This window comes from Ascochyta rabiei, chromosome 22, assembly GCF_004011695.2.
Source record: "Ascochyta rabiei chromosome 22, complete sequence".
NCBI lineage: Eukaryota > Fungi > Ascomycota > Dothideomycetes > Pleosporales > Didymellaceae > Ascochyta > Ascochyta rabiei.
Genome location: NC_082426.1, coordinates 599328 through 621316, shown reverse-complemented (window position 1 = coordinate 621316; position 21989 = coordinate 599328). Strand labels below are relative to the sequence as shown.

The window sequence follows — 21989 nt, the reverse complement described above, 5'->3', positions numbered from 1 at the left end:
TTCCGAAGCGGAACCAGGCAATTCACTGCAAGTAAAGGCCAGGTGCTTCGTTTTGAGTACGCATGGTCCCACCACCATGGTTAACTGCATGCACTTAACTCTACCTTGCGTTGGTATGTCTACTGTATATCCTACAGTGCTGGTGAATGCTGTCCCAACGCCTTCAATGCTAAAAACAATACGTCTATCATGCCCTACGGCGTGAAAACTCTATTCTTCATCCCAACCGTTCTCCTGATGGCACTTGACTTGCACAATCTCCGTCTTGCCCATGTAGTCCACCACAAGCGCGGTCAGCTTGCCGCCACTGACACACCCACTATCGAGGCCAAACGTGAACTCCTGCAAATTCAAGCCTCGCTTTCTGTTGTGCCCGTATACAATGCTTATACGCTCATGCGCCTCTTTCTTCTTCTGCTGATGATTCCAGAACTTCTCCCACGGCGTGCCTTGGTGCTTGGAGCTGGGTATGCGGGTCTTGAGGTCGATGGTGCGCATGTTCATAACATGGAATGGGTCTTGTTGTTCGAGCGGTATGTCTGGCACCAGGCCGGCATGGACGGCAGCTAAGGCGCCAAGGTTGGGAACTGTGCCGACGCGTAGGATGACGGGACACTGTTGGAGGTATGCGATTTGGTGCTTGGAGAAGGACTTGGCCAGCTTGCGTAGCGCGTAGTCGCCGTGGCTGTGTGATGCTTCGTCGAGGAAATCGGATTTGCGGTCGGGGGTTTCGTCGGGGCCGGGGAGTGTGTCGAGGTGCCGTGCTTCGGACTCGGCGATGCTGAGCAGCAGTTTGTCTTCCCAGTTGCCGCGCACGCAGGAAGCGCCGAGTTTCTCGACCAGCGAGATGACGCCTGGAGAGTCGGGGCCCTTTGCGATCATGTCGCCGGTCAAGACGAGATGGTCGTGCTTCTTGTCGAACTCTGCCTTCTTCAGCAGGTGCTCTAACTCCTCCCTGCACCCGTGAACATCGCCGACAAAGACGAGCCTGTGTCCCTTCTTAGGTAGGTGTTGGCTGTCCATGTCCTTGACCTGGATCATGCCCTTGAACTCCGGGCGCACGTTGCTCCCGTAGCTCATTGTCGGTGTCTCGTCCATGTCTTTGAGTTCTTGCAGCTGCGCGGCGTGTCGTGGTCCGAAGTATGCCTTCCAGCTGACGAAGAACAAGAATGCGATGGCGAGGCTTATGACGATACAGCGCTGTAGTTTGCGCGGGACTCGGTTCGAGGTTTGCGCGATCAACACCTGCCACTTTGGGTGTATGAAATGGTCGTCTTCTTTGCTGTAAAAGTCGTCTTCCTCGTCGGATGCGTCGACGTCATCGTGGTGTGCGGGTATGAAGTCGATCAGTGGGCGATGATGCGCGTGCGGGTAATCGCGGTACTCGCGGTACTCGCGGTGCGACATGGGAGCTGCAGAAGACCCTGTGAAAGGAAAGGATGTTCCGTCGTAAGAGGATACCGAAGGTCTACGGGCGATGTTCGAAGGTTCTGTGCGATGCTCAGGAATAGTATGCGATCCAGATGTTGTTCGAGTCCAAGGCCGCAAGCGTGTAGTGCCGGCTACGTTGATGAGATGCTCATTTGCGCGTGCTTGTGCTCGACGAAGGCGACTGTTGCAGCTGGACTTGAGGGCGTCGTGTGCCTGGGCAGGCTCATCCCCATCTCCGGCCTGGCGCGCAAGCTCAATATCCTCGACGCGTGGCCCATGCCTTCTGGGGTTTTCGAACACCATCCTAGCCTCGCTCGGTTGGTGGCGTCGATCGTCTCGGAACTTCGGAACTGCTAGGCTTGGCGGCTGCCTTGCAAGCGCTGCTGAAGACGGTCACTGAGTCGTGATCCCTCAAAGATGAGATGGTGGTCTGTAGGCATCAAGTCGCTTGTCGTACGTCGAGGGCTGACCACGCTTACTACGCTGTGCAAGGCGCCTTCCGGACGTGAAGGTGGAGCTCTGACTTCACTCCGCCTTGACAATCAATCACGCCTCACTCATCGCAGCCTCCCACCCCTAACTAGAAACCATACATAAACGCGACTTGGGCAGCTTGCGCGTACTTGAATCTCACCAAAGACACCATGTCCTCCTCCACCAAGATCTACAATGTGATAGTCTTCGGCGATGCTGGCGTGGGAAAGACGTGTTTTATCGACCAGTTCTGTTACGGCAGATCGTTTGTCATATACAATCCCGATGACAGCGTGCTCTCTCACAGAATAGTGGTGGACGATCAAGCCTCGCTACTGACACTTATGGATTTGAGTACCTCCTTCCTCAAACCAGAGCATGGAGTGCAACACGTTGAGTGGGCCGAGGACATGCTTGCAAACGCGCAGGGCATCGTGCTTCTGTATGATGTTACGAGCTTGGAGAGTTTCCAATACATCATTGATCAGGCGTACAAGTTCCTTTGGAAGTGTCGCAGGTCGAAGTGTAAGAATGATGACGAAGCAGATGATGGGCGTGAGGACTTTGGGTGTGTGCTTGCTGGGAACAAACTAGATCTCGCAATCATCGAACCGGGGAGTAGAGAGGTTAGTCAAATTTTGGCGGAGGATTGGGCGCAGACGCAGCATATCAAGAGCATCGAAATGGACTCGCTAGAAAGAGAAGGCCCAGAGTGTGTGCTTAAGCTGTTGGCGAGGAACATCAGAAAGACTGAAAGATTGGACGGGTGGAAGGTGAACCGCGAGGAGAAGCAAGAACAAGATACAAAAGGGAAGAAGAAAATCTCAATTCGTGGCACCCTCAAGGATGTCTTCAAGTCGCCTAGGACCTAAACGTTATTCAGCCAGTCAGACCCTGCAGGCACTCAGTCAAGGTCTGTCTTAGTTGTAATCGAACCCCACTCGTCCAGCAGCTCAACAGTATCAGCAATCTTCTCTCGAATGCCTGTCGAACAGTCCGAGCCCAATACTACACGCACCGGAACCTCCTTCCCTATAGCAGTACCACTCTTCGTTAAGATGTCCACTATCACCTTGGCGCCCTTCACCACATCACCTGGCTGGTCATTGTTCACCTCGTCCAGCCTCGCTCTAACCCCACCGACAGCCGTCTCGTCGTAGTCTTCGATTCTCTTTGCGCTCTTGACCTGCGCACCCGCGTTCAAGAACCCAGTGCGAAAGTATCCCGGCTCGATCACAGTCACGGCAACGCCCAGCGGCGCAAGCTCAGCGCGCATGGACTCAGAGATGCCACTACATGCCCATTTGGTGCCAGCATAGAGACCATAACCTGCACCACCACGCCAGGAGCCAATACTACCGAAATTGGAGATGGTACGGTGGCCGGACGTGGCGCGTAGATAGGGCAGAAAGGCTTTGGAGACATTAAGCATGCCGAAGACGTTGGTGTTGAATTGGTCGAAGTCTTCCTTGGGCCTGATGGCGTCAGAGATGACATGTATTAGCAGCCTGCATAACTTCGAGCTTGACTGTGGCTTACGAGGTTTCCTCGACTGCGCCGACGAGGATGTAACCAGCTGCGTTGACTAAGTGGTTGATATATCCATATTGCTCATTGGCCTCCTTCGCAACCTTCTCGACGTCTAGTTGAGGGGATGTTACGTCGAGTTTCATCGTCACTGCACCCTTCTCTTGCAAATCAGCAATGCGTGTTGTGCTGCGTGCACTGGCGATGACTCTGTGGCCGCGGGAGAGAGCCTCGAGAGCTATGTATCTGCCGAAGCCGCTTGAGGCCGCAGTGATGAACCATACTGGGGCTCTTGGGGTCGTCATAGTTGATGTGGAATTCAAGCTGTTTTGAGTGAACGACTACGATATGGACAAGGTAAAGGGGAGCAGGCGAGCTGTAGTTGAGGAAGTTACACTTTTGTACTGAGGACAAGGGCACACCTTTGTCTATTATACAACTTTCATATCAGCCTCCTCTTGCCTGCTCCTGTCAATCAGCTATGTCTCTGCCCATCATACGTGTCACAGCCATTAGGATCACCGCAAATGAAAAGCTATTCATGCCAACCAGTCTTACGCTCAAGGTCCTACAGAACAAACGAACCACTCAGAAGCTCGCAAAGAGCGTAGTATCATGGCGCACGCCGAACGTGCTGACAAAGTCCGTGATGTATCGGATGCTGTACTTCCAGCCTTCTCTGATTGAGCTGTGGTGAAAGGCGGGGGCTACCTAGCGCCGTCTCAGCGCCGATGGCTTTCGGGGAACCGCCATGCTCTCGCAAGATTAGAGCCCTCGTAAGCACGAAGCTGAATCCATACCACAAATGCAAGATGCGCAAATTCTCATTGAAGATGCTGGTCAGAAGGTCTATGTCTAAACTTGACACGTTCTCCACTCAGTTGGTGCTTTCCTACCGTCGCACCATGATGCGTGACGTAGTGGCTCCCAGACATGGGAAACGACTCATATAAAACCGAAGCGCTACCAGTCAAACAGAACGATGATGAGCTTTTGGTCGTTATTGCAAGCCTAAAGCAATGGGCGAGCTACAGCAAACCATCGTGCATGTCCTGCAAGCTATTGCACTTACAGCGCCGAGCCTTTACACAGGTAAGAGTCTACTCTCTACAATTCATAGACCTGCTTGCTGACACACTGCCAGGCCTCACATTCACCTACAGCCATGTTGTGATTCCGCCGATGACGAATCATGCGCCGCCGAAGCTTCTTGCAAAACAATGGCTACAAGCCTATCAGTTTGCACCCGCTGTCGTCGCACCTCTCATCCTCCTCGGCGCCTCCAGTAACGCGCTGCTCGCTTATTGTACCGCCGATTCGACTTCGCCCGCATCGTCTCTGTACACCGTAGCTGCTGTCGCAATTGCCAGCATCGTCCCCTACACGGCGTTGTACATGGAGCCTGGGGTCAATGGTGCTGGCAAGTGGAAGGCGCAAGAGCTGCTGCGGGGCGAGTTCGAGCTAAAGGGTGCCGGTCAGGGGACTGATAAGGATACAGCAAGAGCAAGTGCGAAGAGGTGGGCGGAGAGCGTAGACATGAGAGCTATCGCGGAGACCTGGGCAAGAACAAATGCATGGCGATACGTGATTACTGGTATTGCGACTATCGTCAGTGCAACTGCCATGGTCATCGGATACTGATGAACAACTTCGCATGGCTGCACACCCTCACTTTTGCCAGGGTAGGAAGCGAGATGTTTGGGCGGCTGAAGAGTGTCTTGGCGGTGTTTACCTGGCTGCCAGGCATTAAGGCAGCCAGGCAGCCTCTAATCTCCCAGCGGCACGGCGGATGCAATATAACGTCTACGATCCATACCGTTACCACCAAATAAGGCTGCATCTTCTTACCTATATACAATGCCATCATTTCAAGATGCCGAACCCACCATGGCAGCGACTTACCCGCGACCAGCTGGTCACAATAATTGGCGACTATTACAAGTTTTTGACAACATTCTACATACCTTCCTCGGCACTCAAATTCCCACCTCCAGGAGGGTGGCCCAACATCACCCCAGAGACTACGAAAGACTTTCCCAGATCGCCGATCGTAGTTGATCCGCTCAGACACCTGCCGTACATCGATGAGAAGGAATCCGGAAACATGATTACCCACATCCACTACAAATGCAATGTTGTAGACTATTCCACGGTGAAGCCAGATCAGTGGGGCCACGAAGACTTCCAACTTGGAGCGAGTTCGATAATCGAGTGGATTGAAGAGCTAAGGGGGGACGATTTGAATGAAGATTACGATGACGACGATGAAGGGTACTTATGGTATCGGGACGAGAGTAGAGATAAAGATTTCGACAAAGAAGAAAATTGGTGGAATGGTGACGACCCTGAAGAAATCAAGCTGGAGAACATGGTTGTCCTAGCCGATGGCTACGAAAGCGGTGGCCGCTGTCTCGTGCTCGACGTCTTCAAGGGCAACATCCACGAAGACATGACCTCATGCAACCTTCTCAGCGAAGTGCCAGTCGAGCAGTTCTTCGCAAGACTGAAAACCAAGCTTGAGAACCTGGAAATGGTTCCCGTACCCGGAAAAAAGGGTTACGAGGGTGACATGTACGGAGATGTACAGGGCGTGCCGGAGGTCGACGTACTCGATGAACCATTGGTTGAAGGAGATCCTGCACAGCAGTACAAGAGGATCTACCGAAGCTTTGGCTGGCCTGGTGAGATGTACAGAAAAGAGGAGGCTTTGGTAGCCATCAGTGCACACATCCAGCGCAGGCTCGAAGCGGAGGAAGCTTGGTACGAAGAGCAAGGGTCTTCGTGAAGTGGAATTGACACTACAAGGCCGAAGTTCAGGTAGGGGTACGTAGCTCAATATACGTTGCTCAGACGTTACTCTTTCTACTCGAAAGTCGTACACCTACCCTGAATCGTTTGCTTTCCAGAAACGCCAAATGTAAGAAGGTCAACAATCTCAAGCGACAGGTCACGACTTGGAGACTAGCCAATAACCGACTGCATGGCGCCCAAACACACTCACAGCCATCGGTTCAGAGAGGCAGTCCCCAGCACATAGCTCGTCTTTGATCTTCAGCATCCGGTACGAACACACTATGTTTTCCTCCATGCTCCACCTGTCGATCTACCTGCTCTTCACTGCGACATAAGCCAAAAGTGCATTCGCAACAAAACACCCTTACGCAGTGCCCATGTACAACGACCTCGCCTACCAGCGCTACAACATCAACATCGCGATCGGCACGCCTCCCCAGTCTTTCTCTCTGCTCTTCGACACTGGCTCAACGGACGTATGGGTGCCTCAAGCCAACTCATCAGGATGCAGTCCAGACTGCCCTCCAGGATTCGACTTTGACCCCACAGCATCATCGAGACTCGTTGAAACAAACGTTCCCTTTGACGCCCGCTACGGTCTCACGTCAGACCTGGCCGTCATCGGACAGTACTACGACGAAAGCATTTCCGCGTCCGGTCCCCCAGCGCTATCAAACGCGCAATTTGCAGTCGGAGACATCCCAAGTCTTCTCTTCGTGCAGGGAAATCGAGGGATATTCGGCCTAGGCTCGAGATTGAGCGAGTCGGTCTACTGGAGCCGCACATCCCCCTATCGCGGCAATTTGAGCGCAACGTATACGCCGTTGTGGGAGAGAATTGCGCTTGCCTCGGCCAAGGGGAAGAGGAAGTGCAGTGTCTGGCTCAATGCTCAGGGTGCGAAGAAAGGGTCTGTACAGTTTGGCGGCGAAGATCGCAGGAAGTATCAGGGTGCTTTGGCTAAGGTGCTGCTCAACGTAGATGCGGAAACCGGGCTGTCGGGTGGGTGGAATATCAACTTGACAGGCGTGACGCGGATTTCCGAACCGGGTGCAGGTGAGAAGCAAAAGCGATTGACGCCGGCAAACTACCGGTACAGCGTGGACTCTACAGTCGACTCCGGCAGTCCGAACATGTATGTTCCCCCATCGCTATACGAGGCCATCGTCCAAGGACTCAGCACCACGGATATCATCAATGGCGCACCGTACCTGCCCTGCTCGCTCCGTACCACGGCCACTGTATCCCTAGACTTCGACTTCCTCACACGCGTAAGCGGACACGTGGCGAAGCTCCGGGGTCTGTATGCCGAGATTATCTACCCGCCTGGCTTCCTTGTCACCGTTCCACCCGTAGACGACAGGAACGGCGAGAAGATGTGCTACTTCGGTATCGTGCCCAACAACGGTCCGGTTCGGTTGCTCGGTGCGACGTTCCTGAGGAGCGCGTATGTAGTCTTCGATGCTGAGCGCTTGGAGCTTCGAATGGCACAGGCGAGATGGAGTGAACTGGGAGCGATCGAACTATGATTGGCGTATCGCATCACTGTACTTTCATACCAGCTTCTCTCGACACACAGGACCGGTCTTGTGGCTAGAGAGCCACCTCAGGATACAGTCATGTCCATATATATGCTTACAGAACGTCACAACCGGTTCGTGAGTGCCAGATCCGCGGTCTCCAGCGAAGCTCTCCGCACAAATAGCGCATTCGGTGTCTACGACGGCTTCCACATCTACCGTCTGCAAGCCTTGGTAAAGTGCTTTAGCCTCCCCCGAGGCACTTCGGCCGCTGCAGGACAATCTCACGCGATCGGTAGCGAAGGTGATTGCATTTCGTCACAGTAGGACATATGTGAAGGTGGGTGAGGTGGTTGCACATTGAGTGCTGTTTGAATTTGTAGCTATCTAATTCCTGTCCCATGGCCTCGTCCGCACTGGCGCAATACGCATGGTCCGACATGTTCAAATGGATAACTTTTGTAAAAGCAACGCTATCATGCTGAGCTACGCCTGCATAGCAGTGTCCCTTGGGACAATGTATTAAAGTGAATATATCACGTCTCTAGTGCAATAGAAAAGAGTAGATCATTGCCGGGGCGTCGACCCAAGTAGCCGACCAAGACTCCCGTTGGCGGGCGACAAGGACGGCACCGGCGATTTTGCGTACATGATTTCGCCTTCGATGGTGCTCATCGACGTCCTCGAGATGGGCGGTGCTTTGTGCCAGTAGTGTTTAGGACTCGAAGGACCAGTCATGGGCGTGACGAGATCGATAGACTTGGATGCGTATGAGCCATGCGTCCTCGGTGGGAGTGGTCGGTTGTTGGAAGGTTGGGTGTAGGGGGTGTAGGGAAGTGAGAAGCTATACGACGAGGCCGGGGTATGCGACAGGGAAGGTGCATCACTAGAGTTGGCTGAGAAAATGGATGCGCGCTCAAAGCGGGGACGGATGGGTCGCACGGTATCAGTGGCATTGGAGATGTTTTGGAATTGGCGAAGGTAGTTGGAGGCATCCAAGTCCGTGCGGTGGTAGTCCTCATCTACGGAACCTTCCGAAGAGGCATATGAGTTGCGCTTGGAGTGGGACTGGGTAGGCGAGCGTTGCGGGATGATGTCGGGGTAATGCAGGTCATCAAAGGTGAAGTTGGTGAACGGTGTTGTTGGTGGTGAGTAGTCGTAGTGTGTGAGGCTCTTCTCAGCGTCTTTCTTCTTGCAACTACAACCGTGTCAGTTTACATGACGAGCAGCTTGAGCAGTACACTAGTGCTTACCTTTCTGAGCAGTACAGAACTGAATTGCTTGGAACGATGATTTGCTTTTCGCAGACAGTGCTGTGCGTACGGTCAGTTCGCGTTGACGAACAGCACGGTGGCTTGCGTCGACATACCAGTAGTTGAGGAAGCTCACTGCCATCGGATCTTCGTCTTCGTCTTCAGTCCCTTCCCGGTGCTGAACGGCGTTGGCACTACTCTTCCTTCCGTGGGAAGCTGAACGTTTCGACAGAGGAGCCGACTTTGAAGTCTTTGCGTGGGTTGGATGCGTCTTTTTAGAGTGATGCGACGGGTGGCGGACGTGATGCGTAGCCATGTTGAGGTAGGATGTATGTTTATTAAAAGCCTCACTGGACTCTTAATCGCGCACGGTTCGTCGTGTTGCGCAGTTGCTACGAGCTGAGAATCACGAAGAAGCGGTAAGTGCACAGCCCTTGGAGGTGCAGATGACGGAAGGACGTGCGTCTTTGTTTAGAATCCTTATCTTCGATCTTCCTGCAGCCTATGAATTAGCATGTTGCTAGATGTCGGTGCTATAGCATCTCGCAAATAAGACGAGGCACGCACGGTTCCTTCCCGCATTGAAGGAGCCGTTGTGACACGAAGAATGTGTGAAGAAAGCAGCAAACTCACGGTGATGTTGGGCAAGGGGGGCAAGAACAGCCTCAGGAGCCGGGGACCTTGAAAGGGAGGCTTACGAGTATGGACAGCAGCAGGAACCGTGCAGTAGCGTTGCCGTTCCGATCGACTGTGAGCGATAAGAAGCTCGAGGGTCAAGGAGCAATGCCGAGGGTTGCCAGCACGCGAACGGTTGTCAGCGGCAATAGCTTCGTGAGGAGATAACGACAATCGTGAACCGTGAGCGGAAGCCGGGTGTATTAAGTAGCTGAGGGCCTTGTGTGGGTACCGAATTCTAGAACGTTGTTGACGACAATGACCTGCTAGATTTATGGAGTTATCGTACGCGTGGAGGCATGATACGCGATTCGCACGCCATCTCCAAGCGTTCGGCTGACTCTTCGCTGCCTGCACCCCACATCGCATCCACCACGGTGCTTTCCTGTTGCAGCAGACCAATTCAGAGTTTTTCCCCCTTGCACCATGGCAGGAACCCAGCACACAATCTCGAGTCCAGCCGAGTGCAGTGCATGCATAGGTAGGTAGGAAGAGCTGCTGCTGCGTCCAACCAATCGCAATCCTCCGTACTTGCACGGAACGGCCCTGATCTGACAATCCACGTCCCGCAACTCTGCTGCAAATCTGTTTGCAGGGTAGGACGCACTGGGATTACCAGCGCACCACTGTGCAGCTGCCCACTCAGGTGCCTGTCTGTATTCGAGACACCGATCACGTCTTCCATCACGATCTTTGCTGCAACAATGAGCACGGATGGCGAGCGTCTCCAAAGGGTTCCTTGTTGGATTAGCGTAGCCGTGGCCTCCGCCGCTGAGGTAATACCGTGGTACCCGGCATAATTTCTGTGAGTGCAAGACAGCAGAGACACTCGGTGGAATTGTCCGCATCAGTTGAATTCAGGTTTGCTATACTTTACACCCATGTTCTAGTCTTGCAGAACAATAGATGCAGGCAGAGACAGGTCTATACAGTTTTACGTACGAACTTGGAAGAAATTCAATGTAATCAACCCACTCGAGCCACTCCGCACGGCACCATTGGCTACCTCCCCACTCACGACACTTATGCTGGGTACCATAGAGAGTAGAAACTCCGGCTGAACATCTAGGAGGCGTCATGGATGTGCTCAGGATGCAGGACTGTGCATCATTCGGAATATATGCCTCGTCCGAAGATTTAGCAGTGTGCCTTCGTCGTGCCAGCTGCATCTGACCGGTCAAATCGCTGGACTATCCGAGGTTCCTGACCCGCAAAGCGTCCTGCGACTCGACCAATGAAAACTCGCAACGAGAACACTCGACACCTCACGATCCTGCACAAGAAACTTGAGCACCCTGGATTTGAGACATGACTGCGTGCAGTATTACAGGTATGCTACAGGCCGCAGAGTCTGGTCTAGACCAACGCGTGAATCGAAAAGAAGCGCGTGCATTTGGGCGATCAAGCAGCGAATGGGTCCTTGCGCGCTGCTTCGGGCTTGGTGATGCGCCAAATTTGGATCGGTGTTGACGTTGGGTAGAAGGGTCCTGCCTGTGAAGGCTCCGGTATTGGTGGGAAGCCGAGTTGTTCAAACCTGAAACCATTCCGCCCTAGTCACCCCACAAGGTCAGCGACAAATAACAGCGATGACGAGGGTTGTACCCACTACACGCGTTCAGAAAGGTCTCGAATGTAGCCTCATTGCGAATCGTTGCCGATATCAGAACTTGGAGAGCTGGATTCAACTCAAGAAACTCGTACACCGTAGACACTAGGCGTGGAATGACGGTTTTATCGTAGGTCTGCTCATGTGTTAAGATCAGGCTTCCCTGGCAAGCAGTCGTGATGAGGCACTTACGACGTCGGCACCCAGCAGCACATTCGGCACTTCCATTCCATAGTCCTCAGAGAATGCCGCTGCATCGACGGGCCAACCCCACTTGAGAGCAGCTGTTCGTACGCGACATCCCTCCTGGTTGTCGACGTCGAGTCCGTTGAGGAACAAGTTGGTTTTGATGGCATCGACAATGGCCTCGTCACCGTCGGTAGCAACAACACCAGAAGCTCCAAGATGCTTTGCACAGAGAATGGAGATGACACCGGTGCCTGCACCCAATTCGAACACCCTTTTCCCCTTGATCATTCTTCGGCCATCTTCAGTGGCCAGATACGACCCCAGCAGTAGCGCTGCTTCCCAGGTCCTGAGCCCGGTTGTGCCGGATCCCGAGATGACGGAGCGAGCTTCGAGGAGCGTGACTGCTTGCTCTTGCGAGGCGCTGTTGTCAGCTGGGTGGAGTGGATACGAGTATGTCACAAATGCCTTTTGTTGGGCGGAGTCGGCTTCGGAGGGTACGTTGGACGTGAGTAACGTTGACATTGCAGACATGAGGTCATCTGAAATCTCCTGCTGGTTGGAAAAGGCAAGCGGTCAGCAGCTGAAGACGTGAAAAATCCGCGCATTGCCGAGCAAACTGAAGTATTCGTATTTGGACGGTATAGAAGACTGCGTAGGGCACAGCAGATGGTGCGAAACGTCTCGAAACAGATGACTTGAAGAAATAGGAAACCGTACATCCTCCTCTGGGTCGACGATCGACCGTTCCAACTTGGAGATGAGAAGCTTCAGTACTCTGAGCTGGTAGCGTTCTGGTGGAGGCGACTTGATACGGCTCTCGTCAAACATGTGCACGAACAACCAGGACTGCACATCAGCCCTCTTCAGGATTTGTGCATCTGGCCATCGTAACTGTGATGGATCGACCAGCTGAAGGTACTGGCGCTGCAACGTGCGCAAGTGCACCAGTTCGTCTGCTGCAATACTCATGGTTGCAGCAGCTGTGATTTGCGTCGTCAGATGAACGAGCAAGTAACCACCATATGCATGAAATTGTTGTTCTGCGCGGTTGATGTTGCGGAGGGCGAGAGGTGCGCGCCAGATTCCGTGTTCGAATTTGAGGGCGGCGGGCTTCTAGCGCGCCAAGGTCCGCTCTAAGCGAGAGCCGAACGCACCTGCCCTCAGTCAGAATTTCGGATCTCGACATCGACGACCGCCTCCTGCGTTACTAACACAGCCCATCGACAACAGAAGGTTCGAGTTCCGTCAAGTACGTCCGCGCCCATAGCGAACCTCTGCATCGCCGTCACCCCTTTCCTTCGGACACTGACAATCCCGCTTCAGGTCGAAAGTCCAACCTCCAACATGGCCGATTCTCAGGTTACTCTGCGCACGCGCAAGTTCATCCGCAACCCCCTCCTCGGACGTCGCCAGATGGTCGTGTAAGTGCAGAGCGCACCGGACATAGCATTGCGAAGGACAGGCTCTGACATTGCCGTGTAGCGATGTCCTCCACCCCAACCGCGCCAACGTCTCCAAGGACGACCTCCGTACCAAGCTCGGTGAGCTCTACAAGGCCAAGAAGGACGATGTCTCCGTCTTCGGCCTCAAGACACACTTCGGTGGTGGCAAGAGCACCGGCTTTGCCCTCATCTACGACTCCGCCGAGGCCATGAAGAAGTTCGAGCCCCGCTACAGGCTCGTTAGATACGGCATGGCCACCAAGGTCGAGAAGGCCTCCAGGCAGCAGCGTACGTTACAACCGCTTTCGCACACACTGTCGTGCATCTGGCACCGGATCTGGATGGCGTGGTGAAGGACTCATGCTGACAATGGTGTAGGCAAGCAGCGCAAGAACAGGATGAAGGAGTTCCGGGGCACAGCCAAGACCAAGGGTGGCGCGAAGAAGGACAAGAAATAAGCGGTTTCGCTACGACAATGATCACGACCAAGGTCATGGTTGGGGTGGAGTGGCGATTCTTCTGGAACTGGTTCGCCTGGTTCTTTATCACGGTGGACATGGAGTTGCAGCGGGCATCGGCATCGTGTACAGCAACTACGAACGCCTGAAAATTACTTGCGGACAGGAACGGCACTACGGATGGCGTTTGAGATTCCTTGTCTGCTAACCATCAATGCATATCATGGATCTTTCGATTTTCCAAAACAACGCCACCTGTCCAAATTTTCACCTCCCACGTCCTCGGTCACACTTTATCTTCTATTCTTGTTCTCACTCCGTCCATCTCTCCCAATGCTTCTATGGAATTGGGCTACTAAAGTCGAGCGCACGCTGAGCCCGCAGTGACAAACTGGAGGTCGCGGTAACACGCAGATCTGTACCTTGGCGATCAGAAAGACTAATGACTGATTATGACTTATTTGCGACGATGAGTAAGATGTCCATCACTGTCGGCCTGGATGCGCGCAACACCGACAACTTACTGACACTCATTTGACTTGCCGTCTCCTGGTCAGAACAGCTGCATGCTCAGCCATTAGGTGATCAGCGACTTTTCACGGCTGTAGCGGTGTTTTTGTTAGATTCAAGAGGCTCTATTCTAACGTCATGACTGTATGAAATCAATTCCATGTACCCTTGCGATATGTGCTCTGCTCACGTCGATTGTCCAAATGTTCTGGGCAGCTTCCCACCAGCATTGCTTAGTAATACGCCTTAGCGGGTGAGCTTCGAAGCTGTTGCACAGAGAAGCCTGGCGACGCCTTCAGAGGTGTATTCGCCACTCTGACCCACACATACTTACTCTACCGCTGAAGCAACGTGCGACTCACCATGCCGTCGTCCGTGCCGGTTCACGCGCCGCCGCCGCAGATGCCAGGGCTGCTTGTGCCCAACGAAGATGCGAGAGGGCTCAAGGAAGATGTCGCAGCGCTTCTCGAGCGCGACATTACGCGCTTCCCTGGTGCTCAGCCAGTGTCCTTTGGTCGCGAACACCTGGCTGAGCTTCAACAACGCGAATACTTCATGTGCGAAAAGACCGACGGACTCAGAGTGCTACTGCTCCTGCACTGGTACGACAACGGATCAGGTGTACAGCCACTTACTTTCCTCATCGACCGCAAGAACAATTATTACAACGTCGAGCCTGCGATACGAGTTCCCTACTGGCAGGACCCAAACGACCGGGAGAAGTTTCTTTTTGGTACGATACTTGACGGAGAGTTGGTACACGATCAGTATCCGGGAGAACCGTCGCCTCGCCTGATATACTATGTCTTTGATGCGTTAGCAGTAGACAATCAGAATGTCACAGCCAAAGGAATGGACAAGCGCCTAGGCCGAATGCGCGAACACGTCTTGAAGCCCTATACCAAATGGCTAGACCAGAATCCCTCTCTTAACGTCCCACACATGCAGCCATTCCGCATAAAGGAGAAGGTGATGCACCAGTCGTACCATCTCCAACATATCTTCAACAACATCCTCCCCACACTTAAGCACGGCAACGATGGCCTCATTTTCACCTGCAAAGACACACGTTATCAATTCGGCACAGATCAGCACATCCTCAAATGGAAGCCTCCGCACGAGAACACTATAGACTTCAAGCTACGTTTGGGCGAGTTCCCCCTCATCGACCCTGAAGACGGCGAAGAAGGTTTTGTCCCAGACTACGATGCCCTACCCGCCCCCGTCCAACTCCTCGTTCAGCACAACAACAACGATTACCGACCCTTCGCAGTATTAGCGCTCACCCCCGCCGAATGGAACGTTTTGAAGTCTCTCAACCAGCGCCTCGATGGCCGCATCATAGAATGCTACCGCTCGGCTGCCGGCCAATGGAAATACAAAGCCGAAGCAGACGGCACGCCCCGCTGGCGCGACGACAAGAAGGATGCCAATCATATCAGCACTGTGAACAGCGTGCTTGCCAGCATTGAAAATCCAGTGACAGAGATGGACTTGCTGGGCCACGAACAGAAGATCAAGGAAGCCGTGTATCGCATCCAGGGCAGGCCATTGCCATCGCAGAGCGGCGAGGATGAGAGAGAGGCAAAGAAGAGGAAATTCAGCGAAGCAAACGGCCACCACTAGTCTGATCAGCCCCGAATAGGTGTGGGAGAAAAGACTCTCAAAAGCTTGAAACTGTCTTGGAAAAGGGAGCTAACGAGCCATGGAAAAGATGGATTTTTCCAGAATAATGACATAGGCTGGCACTCCTGCCTGCTTTACACATCTTGTACGCGGCGGCGTGTATCAGGTGCTATTATTTGGTTCTCAGTGCATTGGAGTATATCGGCGTTCACTTGTTGTAAGAGTATGATACCCAAGGTCGCGGCTAGACGATGCAAGAGAGGAACTAAGGAGTTGTATTGTTAGTCCAGATTAGTCACTGAATGATATACCCTGATCATCATTCTACATAAGTGTGACGAAGTGTTGCACAGCCTCTTTCCAATCTCATCTCCGAGTTCGACCCCAGTCCATCTGCGCACCTGCAACACATGCGGGTTGAAAGCTGTTGTAAGGCATAGCAGCCACAGAAGGCCTCGTTATGTGCGACTGCACTGACAAACCTCCATGTCCAAGTAGACGAAGCTACAACATCTTTCGCGCGCCAGAATGCATTCATTGGTAGAGAGTATTGGTGAAGCACAAAGAGATCCGCGTCAGCCTCCAGAACAAGTTTCCGCACGTCTTCAACCGTCCACATGAATGCATCTTTTGCGCCAAAGTACTGGATTCCAATTTGGGGTGACGATGCTGGCAAGTGCAAATCGCCGCTTAGGCGTTATGCAGCTCATCATCCACGAGACGGTTGGTTGTTTGTCCGTTGCCGACTTTGGCATACATTGGTTTGAATCACATACTACTTGAGAGTCAACGCTCGTAGGAGAGAAGAAAAGTGTCGACTAGCCTTGGTTGGGTACTGCGAGCTCTTTCTGCACCGATTCCGAGAACGAGTGCGGAGACAGCGGTGATGAGAAGAGCTGTTTTTCTTTGAGATCAATAGAATTCGTTTGACTAAATGCTCTGTTCTGGTTCGAGTGTGTCGAATATAGGACGACCAGAGTTATGGGTCTCTTCGATTTTATGTTCGCGCTTCCTTTGCTGCTGTGCGGCATCTACAGTGTTTTATCAGACTCGTGGATTGCCTTTCGCTTCTCCATGACCGTAGTGTAAGATTTATGCAACAAAGATTCCCGCGCATTCTGTAAAACTTGATATCCCTACTGATACGGAGCTAATCATGTACGAGTATGACTGAGTTTTCTAGCCATGCGCATGATTAGGCCTTGATAACTGAACCTCGGACAGGAGTACGTGTGGCCGTCGCGTAAAGACCTAGCTTGCGAATATCACATCTTCTAGGGGACACACAGGCCGAGTCTGCAAGAGCGCTATCGGTCCGAAACTAGACCAGAGGTTGCAGGTTTCCATATCTAATCTAAACTCTGACTTCAGAAATACTAGGCATAGACAGGCTTAATTCTTTTGTGTTATAATGCCTAGCGATATGTACGCACCCACCCCAGTTCCGGAACGTTGATTTAACAACACAGACTATGAACGCGGGCCGGTAGATTACTGGCTGGTTTTCTGTAGTTATTGTGTTTTGCTCTGCATGCTGTCCCAGTCTGTCACCTAACCTGATATTTTTAGTGATGTGGATAGATGGCTGAAGTACAGCCATGTATCACAGGGCAACTCTAGGCTGTCAGTGCCTTTCGCCAAAACTCGGAGAACAGACACGGTATATGCGTCGTTTATATGATAAGGATGCGAGCTGTCATACGAGACCTGAATGTATGTTTTACAACGTGGTTGATTAGTAAAGAATAGATTTCTGCCACTAAAAACGGCTTGACACATGGTACATCCTCCCTGAAAACATATCCAAATGTTTGCTTCTAATTGCTAGCTCGGCTACTTCTGCTGAACGGAGATTCTTCTCTCCCACTCTCATTATTTCCTGGGTTCTGACTACAGTGCGTCAGCGATTGGGGATTTCTAAACTTCTTCGGTAAACAGCCTCTCCAACCTTGTAGACATCTTTAATAGTATCTTGAGATGCACCACTACATCGTGTCTTTCAAAGAGCTTGCCGCAGTGGTTCCCGAAACTTTCGCTAGAGATTCGTGTCAGTTTCCGTACGCAAGTTTCTCCGATGCCTGTCAATTTGTTGAGTCTGGGTTGGGGAGTGGGTTGCAGCTACAGTAACGCCTGTTTATATATTACCGCACGCCAGCTCTCGAACGCGAGTTTCGGAAAATTCAGCACCACTTTGTTGATGTCGCGTTGGTTAGAGGCGTTGGAAGTCGAAACTTCCCCTTACCTCATTCTTCGGGTGCGACAGAGAAGTCACTGTTACGGGAGCTATTCCTAATGCATTGTTGGCCTTGCCTGAAGTGTATGCGATTGGATGCGTTTACTGCTGCTTCTGAGTCGGTCTGCTATACAGTCAGGTAGTTTTTGAAATACCGTAATCGACTTGTTATAGTTGGCGTAGTGTCTCGCAATCTTCGTAAGTCACTTTAAAAATTTGCACGGATGTGCTCTGCTCCGCTGCAGGCAGTGCAAACGTTCAACATCAAATATCGTTCTGGTATAAGGAACTTCCCAGGTGTGATATCGATTGGTTGTTACATATCACGCAACAGGCGCATGGTGTACGAGCACATGATCAGTAGGATTATCTAGTGCTCCGTTGATGGTCCAGTCCTGCTGGCCTGGAGCGCCTGTACACGGTGTCCGATTCAAATTTCGGAAGTGCGTAGCCATAGAGAGAAGTGTCACCTGGACGCAAGCTTAAATGGTGAACAGTGGATGTTCATGAGCTTGCTCGGCAATAGCGCTCGAACAGCATGAGGCACCAAGGACACCAACAGCCCGTAGCCTCAGAGTTCGATCAAACATAACTCTGCACGCCTAGGATCAACGACCGCGGACAGAACTGTGATGTTTCTTTAGTCAGGACATGCTTTGCGTATACTGAGAGCTTGACCAAATGTAGCCAGCAGTGCGAGACGTCTAAGAAGTTAACATCAACAGACATCCCCACGAACTATACCGCATGTCACCGTGTCGGAATCTACCAGTCACCAAAAATCGACTCGACAATGGCCTTGTGTTCATCTTCAGCCCTGCTCCAAGGGGTCAGTCGCCTTCCGAAAGTTCGAAGTGCAGGTGACAGACAGGCTGGGAACCCGAGAGTCTGGTTACGTGCACAGATGCGCGGTTCTTTGTAACCTTTCAAGACTTGTTTAGGAACATCATCCGGTGTTCTCGACGCATGGAAATAAGGTAGCCGTGCGCTGTGAAACCTACGTTAGCACCAAAGCTTTGGTATTAGGGCTGTATGCAGATCGCTGTGGTCGAGTTCGGCTTCGGATTGATCTCCGCGATGTGAACGTGGCCAACGCTCGGCTAGAGAACTCGAGTGTCCATTTGCTTTTCTTGGAGCAGTTGCAGCCAGAGGCCATAATGTTTCAGAGAATGTGTAGATGCGCGGAAATCTGATAAGATAGCTGCTCCCGCATGAAGCTGCATGACAGGCTTGCAGAAAGGAAAGACTATCCACCATCGAGAGCGGAGATCGAAAATCACAACTAGTCCATATCGCCTACTATATGCCATCAACAGGGGTACTCATGTTTGCTTGTATGGTGCCAAGCTGATCGCCGACATCAAAGGTAAGGCGTTCACGGCATGTCACTGTCGCTAGCCTGGAGTGTTAAACTGCGGAATGAGACATCTACTTTTAGTTTTGTTGAAGCCTGGCTCATGGACAGACATGTCGTTTGCAGATCATCGTTGAGCAGATCGACTTCTGCGGAATGCGCAGAAGCCCAAGTTGCTAGTCTGGCAATAGTGTCCTGTGGCAGTGAATGTCACGTACGGAGACGCTTATCAACCCCTTCTGGAGCAGCTTATCGGTTTGACAATGTACGCGCAGATGTATGCCGGCAGAATCGCACTGTAAGTTGGTGCGCACCATCACGAGAAAGTGTGCTTGTTTGATTGATTGATTGATTAGTTTAACGTCCTGTGTGAGTCTAAGACTATATAAGACGAGAGTAGTTAAGCTACTCTAGTAATTTAAGGAGCGTGTTCATGTAAGGGGATAGTAAATGTGTGTTCGTAGTCCTATAGTGAGAGCCTATGCTCTAAAAAGTGTGCTTGTTGATAAGTATATGGAGCCTTGGGTAAAGACCAGCGTTGGCAGAACCTCGGCGGTTGGAGCATAATTCACCAAGGAAGCTCTCCCAAGTTGATTGATGGTACTAGCTCGCTCTAACGATTGGACCGATCTAAAGCCCCTCGCACGAGAGGTTGCTGGGCTGTTCAATTACACCTTTGGACACCCATCCAAGTATTTCATGTGCAAAGATAAAACTAGTCAAGATCTGGAAGCTTCCCCCTAGCGTACCACAAGAAGTTGGGGGGGGGGGGACGTTGACCCGAGCAACGCGGTTTTGTTCCAAGGTCGTAAGAGAGAGCGGAGCGGGCTCCGTTGTGAATGTAACGAGGAATTATTTCCCTCCCGGCACCTTGAACGAAGGATTTGGGCTGACATGCGTAAGAGTCGTTTCAAAGTGATGCAGGGCCGGCCTGGTAAAGTGAGCAATTCTAAGTATCGTGAAGTTGACCAAATGAACTCAATACATGAACAACGCAACGCAGACGCTGCACCACAGGTATCGGCCTGCAGTTTGAGCGCCAAGAACGTCATTCACGTGATGTAACTGCGCTTGCAATATAGTATTTGTGATGTGCAGGCCGGAGGAGAGGTTTCAAAAGCCACGTGTGCAAGGATGCAGTAGATGCTAAGGAGTGGCGTCCAGTGTCCTCTCGGAGGAAGAAACACTCTACTGACTGGTTGGTTTCCTGGTGTAAGATGCTAATGAAGAAGTGATCGTTACCTTGTTTGGTAGTTATCGAAGGAACTGCGGGTAATTGCCGGTAGCGTGGTGAACTTGAGGATGGTGTCTTGAATCACTGTTGCATATTGCTTCAATACGGCAAATTAACTCTTGTATAACCCTTCGCACTCGCAGCTCCATTGATCACGTCACTTGACAGTAGACGCTAGATGTAACAAGGAGACGCCTTAGGAGATTTTCCATGGGAATTTTCGAGAAGGAGTGGAGAAGCCGCTGGACTAACTAGCGGGAAACAACCTCGTGGTCGCGTCATCGTGCGGTGTATGAACTTAGTGGGTGGGGAAAGGGAGCAAGCTCTCATGGTGCGGCTGCCTCGTGCCGTGACGGTGTCAAATAGCGGTTTCGTGTGGCTGCGCTAGATGAGAGCGAACTAAAACGAATGACAGTCGCCAGTGTTGAGCGAAAGCAGGAGCTCTGTATCTGCACCTTGGGTAAACTGAGATACGAGTTGTGCAGTCTGATCGAGAAGACGGTTGATGTTGAGCGCTTAGGGCTGGTAAGAAGAGTGTTTCGCGCGCGTGAAAGAATCTATAAGCATGCGACTCTCTATTTGGAGCCGATACCTGCCAAGAGCGCATAGCGAAGCGCTGTGTCCGTTGTATAGTCGGTTCATCTCGTTTGTCGCATCTGAACAGAGGTGCAAACATAGCAACACCGCGATACTAGTCGACGACTTGACCAGATGTGTGCAGTAGCGCCACTGGCCAGTGCAATCCACGGATATTTGTAACATCGAAGACAGATCGACAACCAGAAACCCTGCTTACGAGCTTGAGACGCGTAACAGTAAGTCAATGGGATGGACATACGGCAAGTGGAGACGAGGCAATGTGATGCGCGATTCCGCTTGCAAATCATGATTCGCAAACCCCAGCAGAGCATCCAAAGAATAGCATTACTCCAGGGTTGATCCCTTAATTCGAAACATAGATCAACGAGCTGATTCGGACGTTGGCGGAAGATTGTTCTCCATCGAAGTTCAGGCCCGTCGTGGCATCTTCAACATATGTAACTGCATGGTTCTACAAGCCGTGTCCACAGTCGAGCTCTAAGTGCCATTGATCAAGACGGCATAAGACACCGACGAGTGTCAGACATTGCTGAGCAGATTTCAACTCTTACATGACAACGCGCGCAGGCCGCTAAAAGTATCGTCCGTCGTAGTGTTTGAGGGTGCGTCAAGCAAGTCGATGGGAAGGAGTCTCCTTCTACAAGCCAGGCTGAGGAACAGGATGCGACCAATTAGTGGTTGGAAGCCTTGTGGGCAGAGTTACTCTGCATAAAGGACTGAGAATGCTGGGCTGGGATACCTGACCTAGGAACAGAAGATCCGACGTGAACAGCAGGGTTCCACTGGCTGCAGATCTTTGGGTCAATATCAGGAATCAGGATGGTCGTTGGCTGCCGAAGACCTAACTTTTCCGGTCCCATCAAGGTTCCAGCGCGTGAACGACGCGTCACATTACTCTAGAAGCACAGAGCATGCTGCTCCAATTGATTTGTGAGGACTGCTTGCCATTCATTCCGGTAGAGGTATTCGACAATTGGTCCTGTGCAATCTCTGCAGTACCCTAGCAGGAACCAGACTTTATGACCAGAGGTCTGACTCGACATGGGGCAAAGGGCAGACGTCTGAGC

The 21989-nt window shown here is 52.0% G+C and overlaps 11 protein-coding genes across 11 annotated transcripts, besides 3 other annotated features; 6 read left to right on the top strand and 5 right to left on the bottom strand.

Annotated features, from left to right (window-relative positions):
- Positions 1 to 210: 210 nt before the first annotated feature.
- On the bottom strand, positions 211 to 1734 carry EKO05_0011421 (Bis(5'-nucleosyl)-tetraphosphatase (symmetrical); the record flags this gene model as incomplete). The annotated part of the gene is made up of 1 exon (XM_038947558.1): positions 211 to 1734. One exon carries the CDS (start codon positions 1732 to 1734, stop codon positions 211 to 213), a length of 1524 nt encoding a protein of 507 aa, XP_038792607.1.
- Positions 1735 to 2075: 341 nt separating this feature from the next.
- Positions 2076 to 2777, top strand: EKO05_0011420 (uncharacterized protein; the record flags this gene model as incomplete). The annotated part of the gene is made up of 1 exon (XM_038947557.1): positions 2076 to 2777. The coding sequence occupies one exon, from the start codon at positions 2076 to 2078 to the stop codon at positions 2775 to 2777; it is 702 nt and encodes a 233-aa protein (XP_038792606.1).
- Positions 2692 to 2726: a tandem repeat.
- A 32-nt stretch (positions 2778 to 2809) lies between the features above and the next one.
- Positions 2810 to 3737, bottom strand: EKO05_0011419 (uncharacterized protein; the record flags this gene model as incomplete). The annotated part of the gene is made up of 2 exons (XM_038944303.1): positions 2810 to 3380; positions 3445 to 3737. The coding sequence occupies 2 exons, from the start codon at positions 3735 to 3737 to the stop codon at positions 2810 to 2812; spliced, it is 864 nt and encodes a 287-aa protein (XP_038792605.1).
- Positions 3738 to 4451: 714 nt separating this feature from the next.
- Positions 4452 to 5073, top strand: EKO05_0011418 (uncharacterized protein; the record flags this gene model as incomplete). Its single annotated transcript, XM_038944336.1, has 2 exons — positions 4452 to 4524; positions 4577 to 5073. 2 exons carry the CDS (start codon positions 4452 to 4454, stop codon positions 5071 to 5073), a joined length of 570 nt encoding a protein of 189 aa, XP_038792604.1.
- Positions 5074 to 5305: 232 nt separating this feature from the next.
- Positions 5306 to 6217, top strand: EKO05_0011417 (uncharacterized protein; the record flags this gene model as incomplete). Its single annotated transcript, XM_038947556.1, has 1 exon — positions 5306 to 6217. The coding sequence occupies one exon, from the start codon at positions 5306 to 5308 to the stop codon at positions 6215 to 6217; it is 912 nt and encodes a 303-aa protein (XP_038792603.1).
- Positions 6218 to 6602: 385 nt separating this feature from the next.
- Positions 6603 to 7751, top strand: EKO05_0011416 (uncharacterized protein; the record flags this gene model as incomplete). The annotated part of the gene is made up of 1 exon (XM_038947555.1): positions 6603 to 7751. The coding sequence occupies one exon, from the start codon at positions 6603 to 6605 to the stop codon at positions 7749 to 7751; it is 1149 nt and encodes a 382-aa protein (XP_038792602.1).
- Positions 7752 to 8309: 558 nt separating this feature from the next.
- EKO05_0011415 (uncharacterized protein) lies at positions 8310 to 9311 on the bottom strand (the record flags this gene model as incomplete). Its single annotated transcript, XM_038944463.1, has 3 exons — positions 8310 to 8940; positions 8996 to 9055; positions 9112 to 9311. The coding sequence occupies 3 exons, from the start codon at positions 9309 to 9311 to the stop codon at positions 8310 to 8312; spliced, it is 891 nt and encodes a 296-aa protein (XP_038792601.1).
- A 1760-nt stretch (positions 9312 to 11071) lies between these two features.
- On the bottom strand, positions 11072 to 12434 carry EKO05_0011414 (uncharacterized protein; the record flags this gene model as incomplete). The annotated part of the gene is made up of 4 exons (XM_059637987.1): positions 11072 to 11220; positions 11277 to 11412; positions 11469 to 12014; positions 12183 to 12434. The coding sequence occupies 4 exons, from the start codon at positions 12432 to 12434 to the stop codon at positions 11072 to 11074; spliced, it is 1083 nt and encodes a 360-aa protein (XP_059493970.1).
- Positions 12435 to 12809: 375 nt separating this feature from the next.
- EKO05_0011413 (uncharacterized protein) lies at positions 12810 to 13365 on the top strand (the record flags this gene model as incomplete). Its single annotated transcript, XM_038944261.1, has 3 exons — positions 12810 to 12886; positions 12948 to 13195; positions 13286 to 13365. The coding sequence occupies 3 exons, from the start codon at positions 12810 to 12812 to the stop codon at positions 13363 to 13365; spliced, it is 405 nt and encodes a 134-aa protein (XP_038792599.1).
- Positions 13366 to 14238: 873 nt separating this feature from the next.
- On the top strand, positions 14239 to 15501 carry EKO05_0011412 (mRNA guanylyltransferase; the record flags this gene model as incomplete). Its single annotated transcript, XM_038947554.1, has 1 exon — positions 14239 to 15501. One exon carries the CDS (start codon positions 14239 to 14241, stop codon positions 15499 to 15501), a length of 1263 nt encoding a protein of 420 aa, XP_038792598.1.
- Positions 15502 to 19417: 3916 nt separating this feature from the next.
- Positions 19418 to 19442: a tandem repeat.
- Positions 19421 to 19583: a mobile genetic element.
- A 1255-nt stretch (positions 19584 to 20838) lies between these two features.
- On the bottom strand, positions 20839 to 21233 carry EKO05_0011411 (uncharacterized protein; the record flags this gene model as incomplete). The annotated part of the gene is made up of 2 exons (XM_059637986.1): positions 20839 to 21110; positions 21161 to 21233. The coding sequence occupies 2 exons, from the start codon at positions 21231 to 21233 to the stop codon at positions 20839 to 20841; spliced, it is 345 nt and encodes a 114-aa protein (XP_059493969.1).
- Positions 21234 to 21989: the final 756 nt, after the last annotated feature.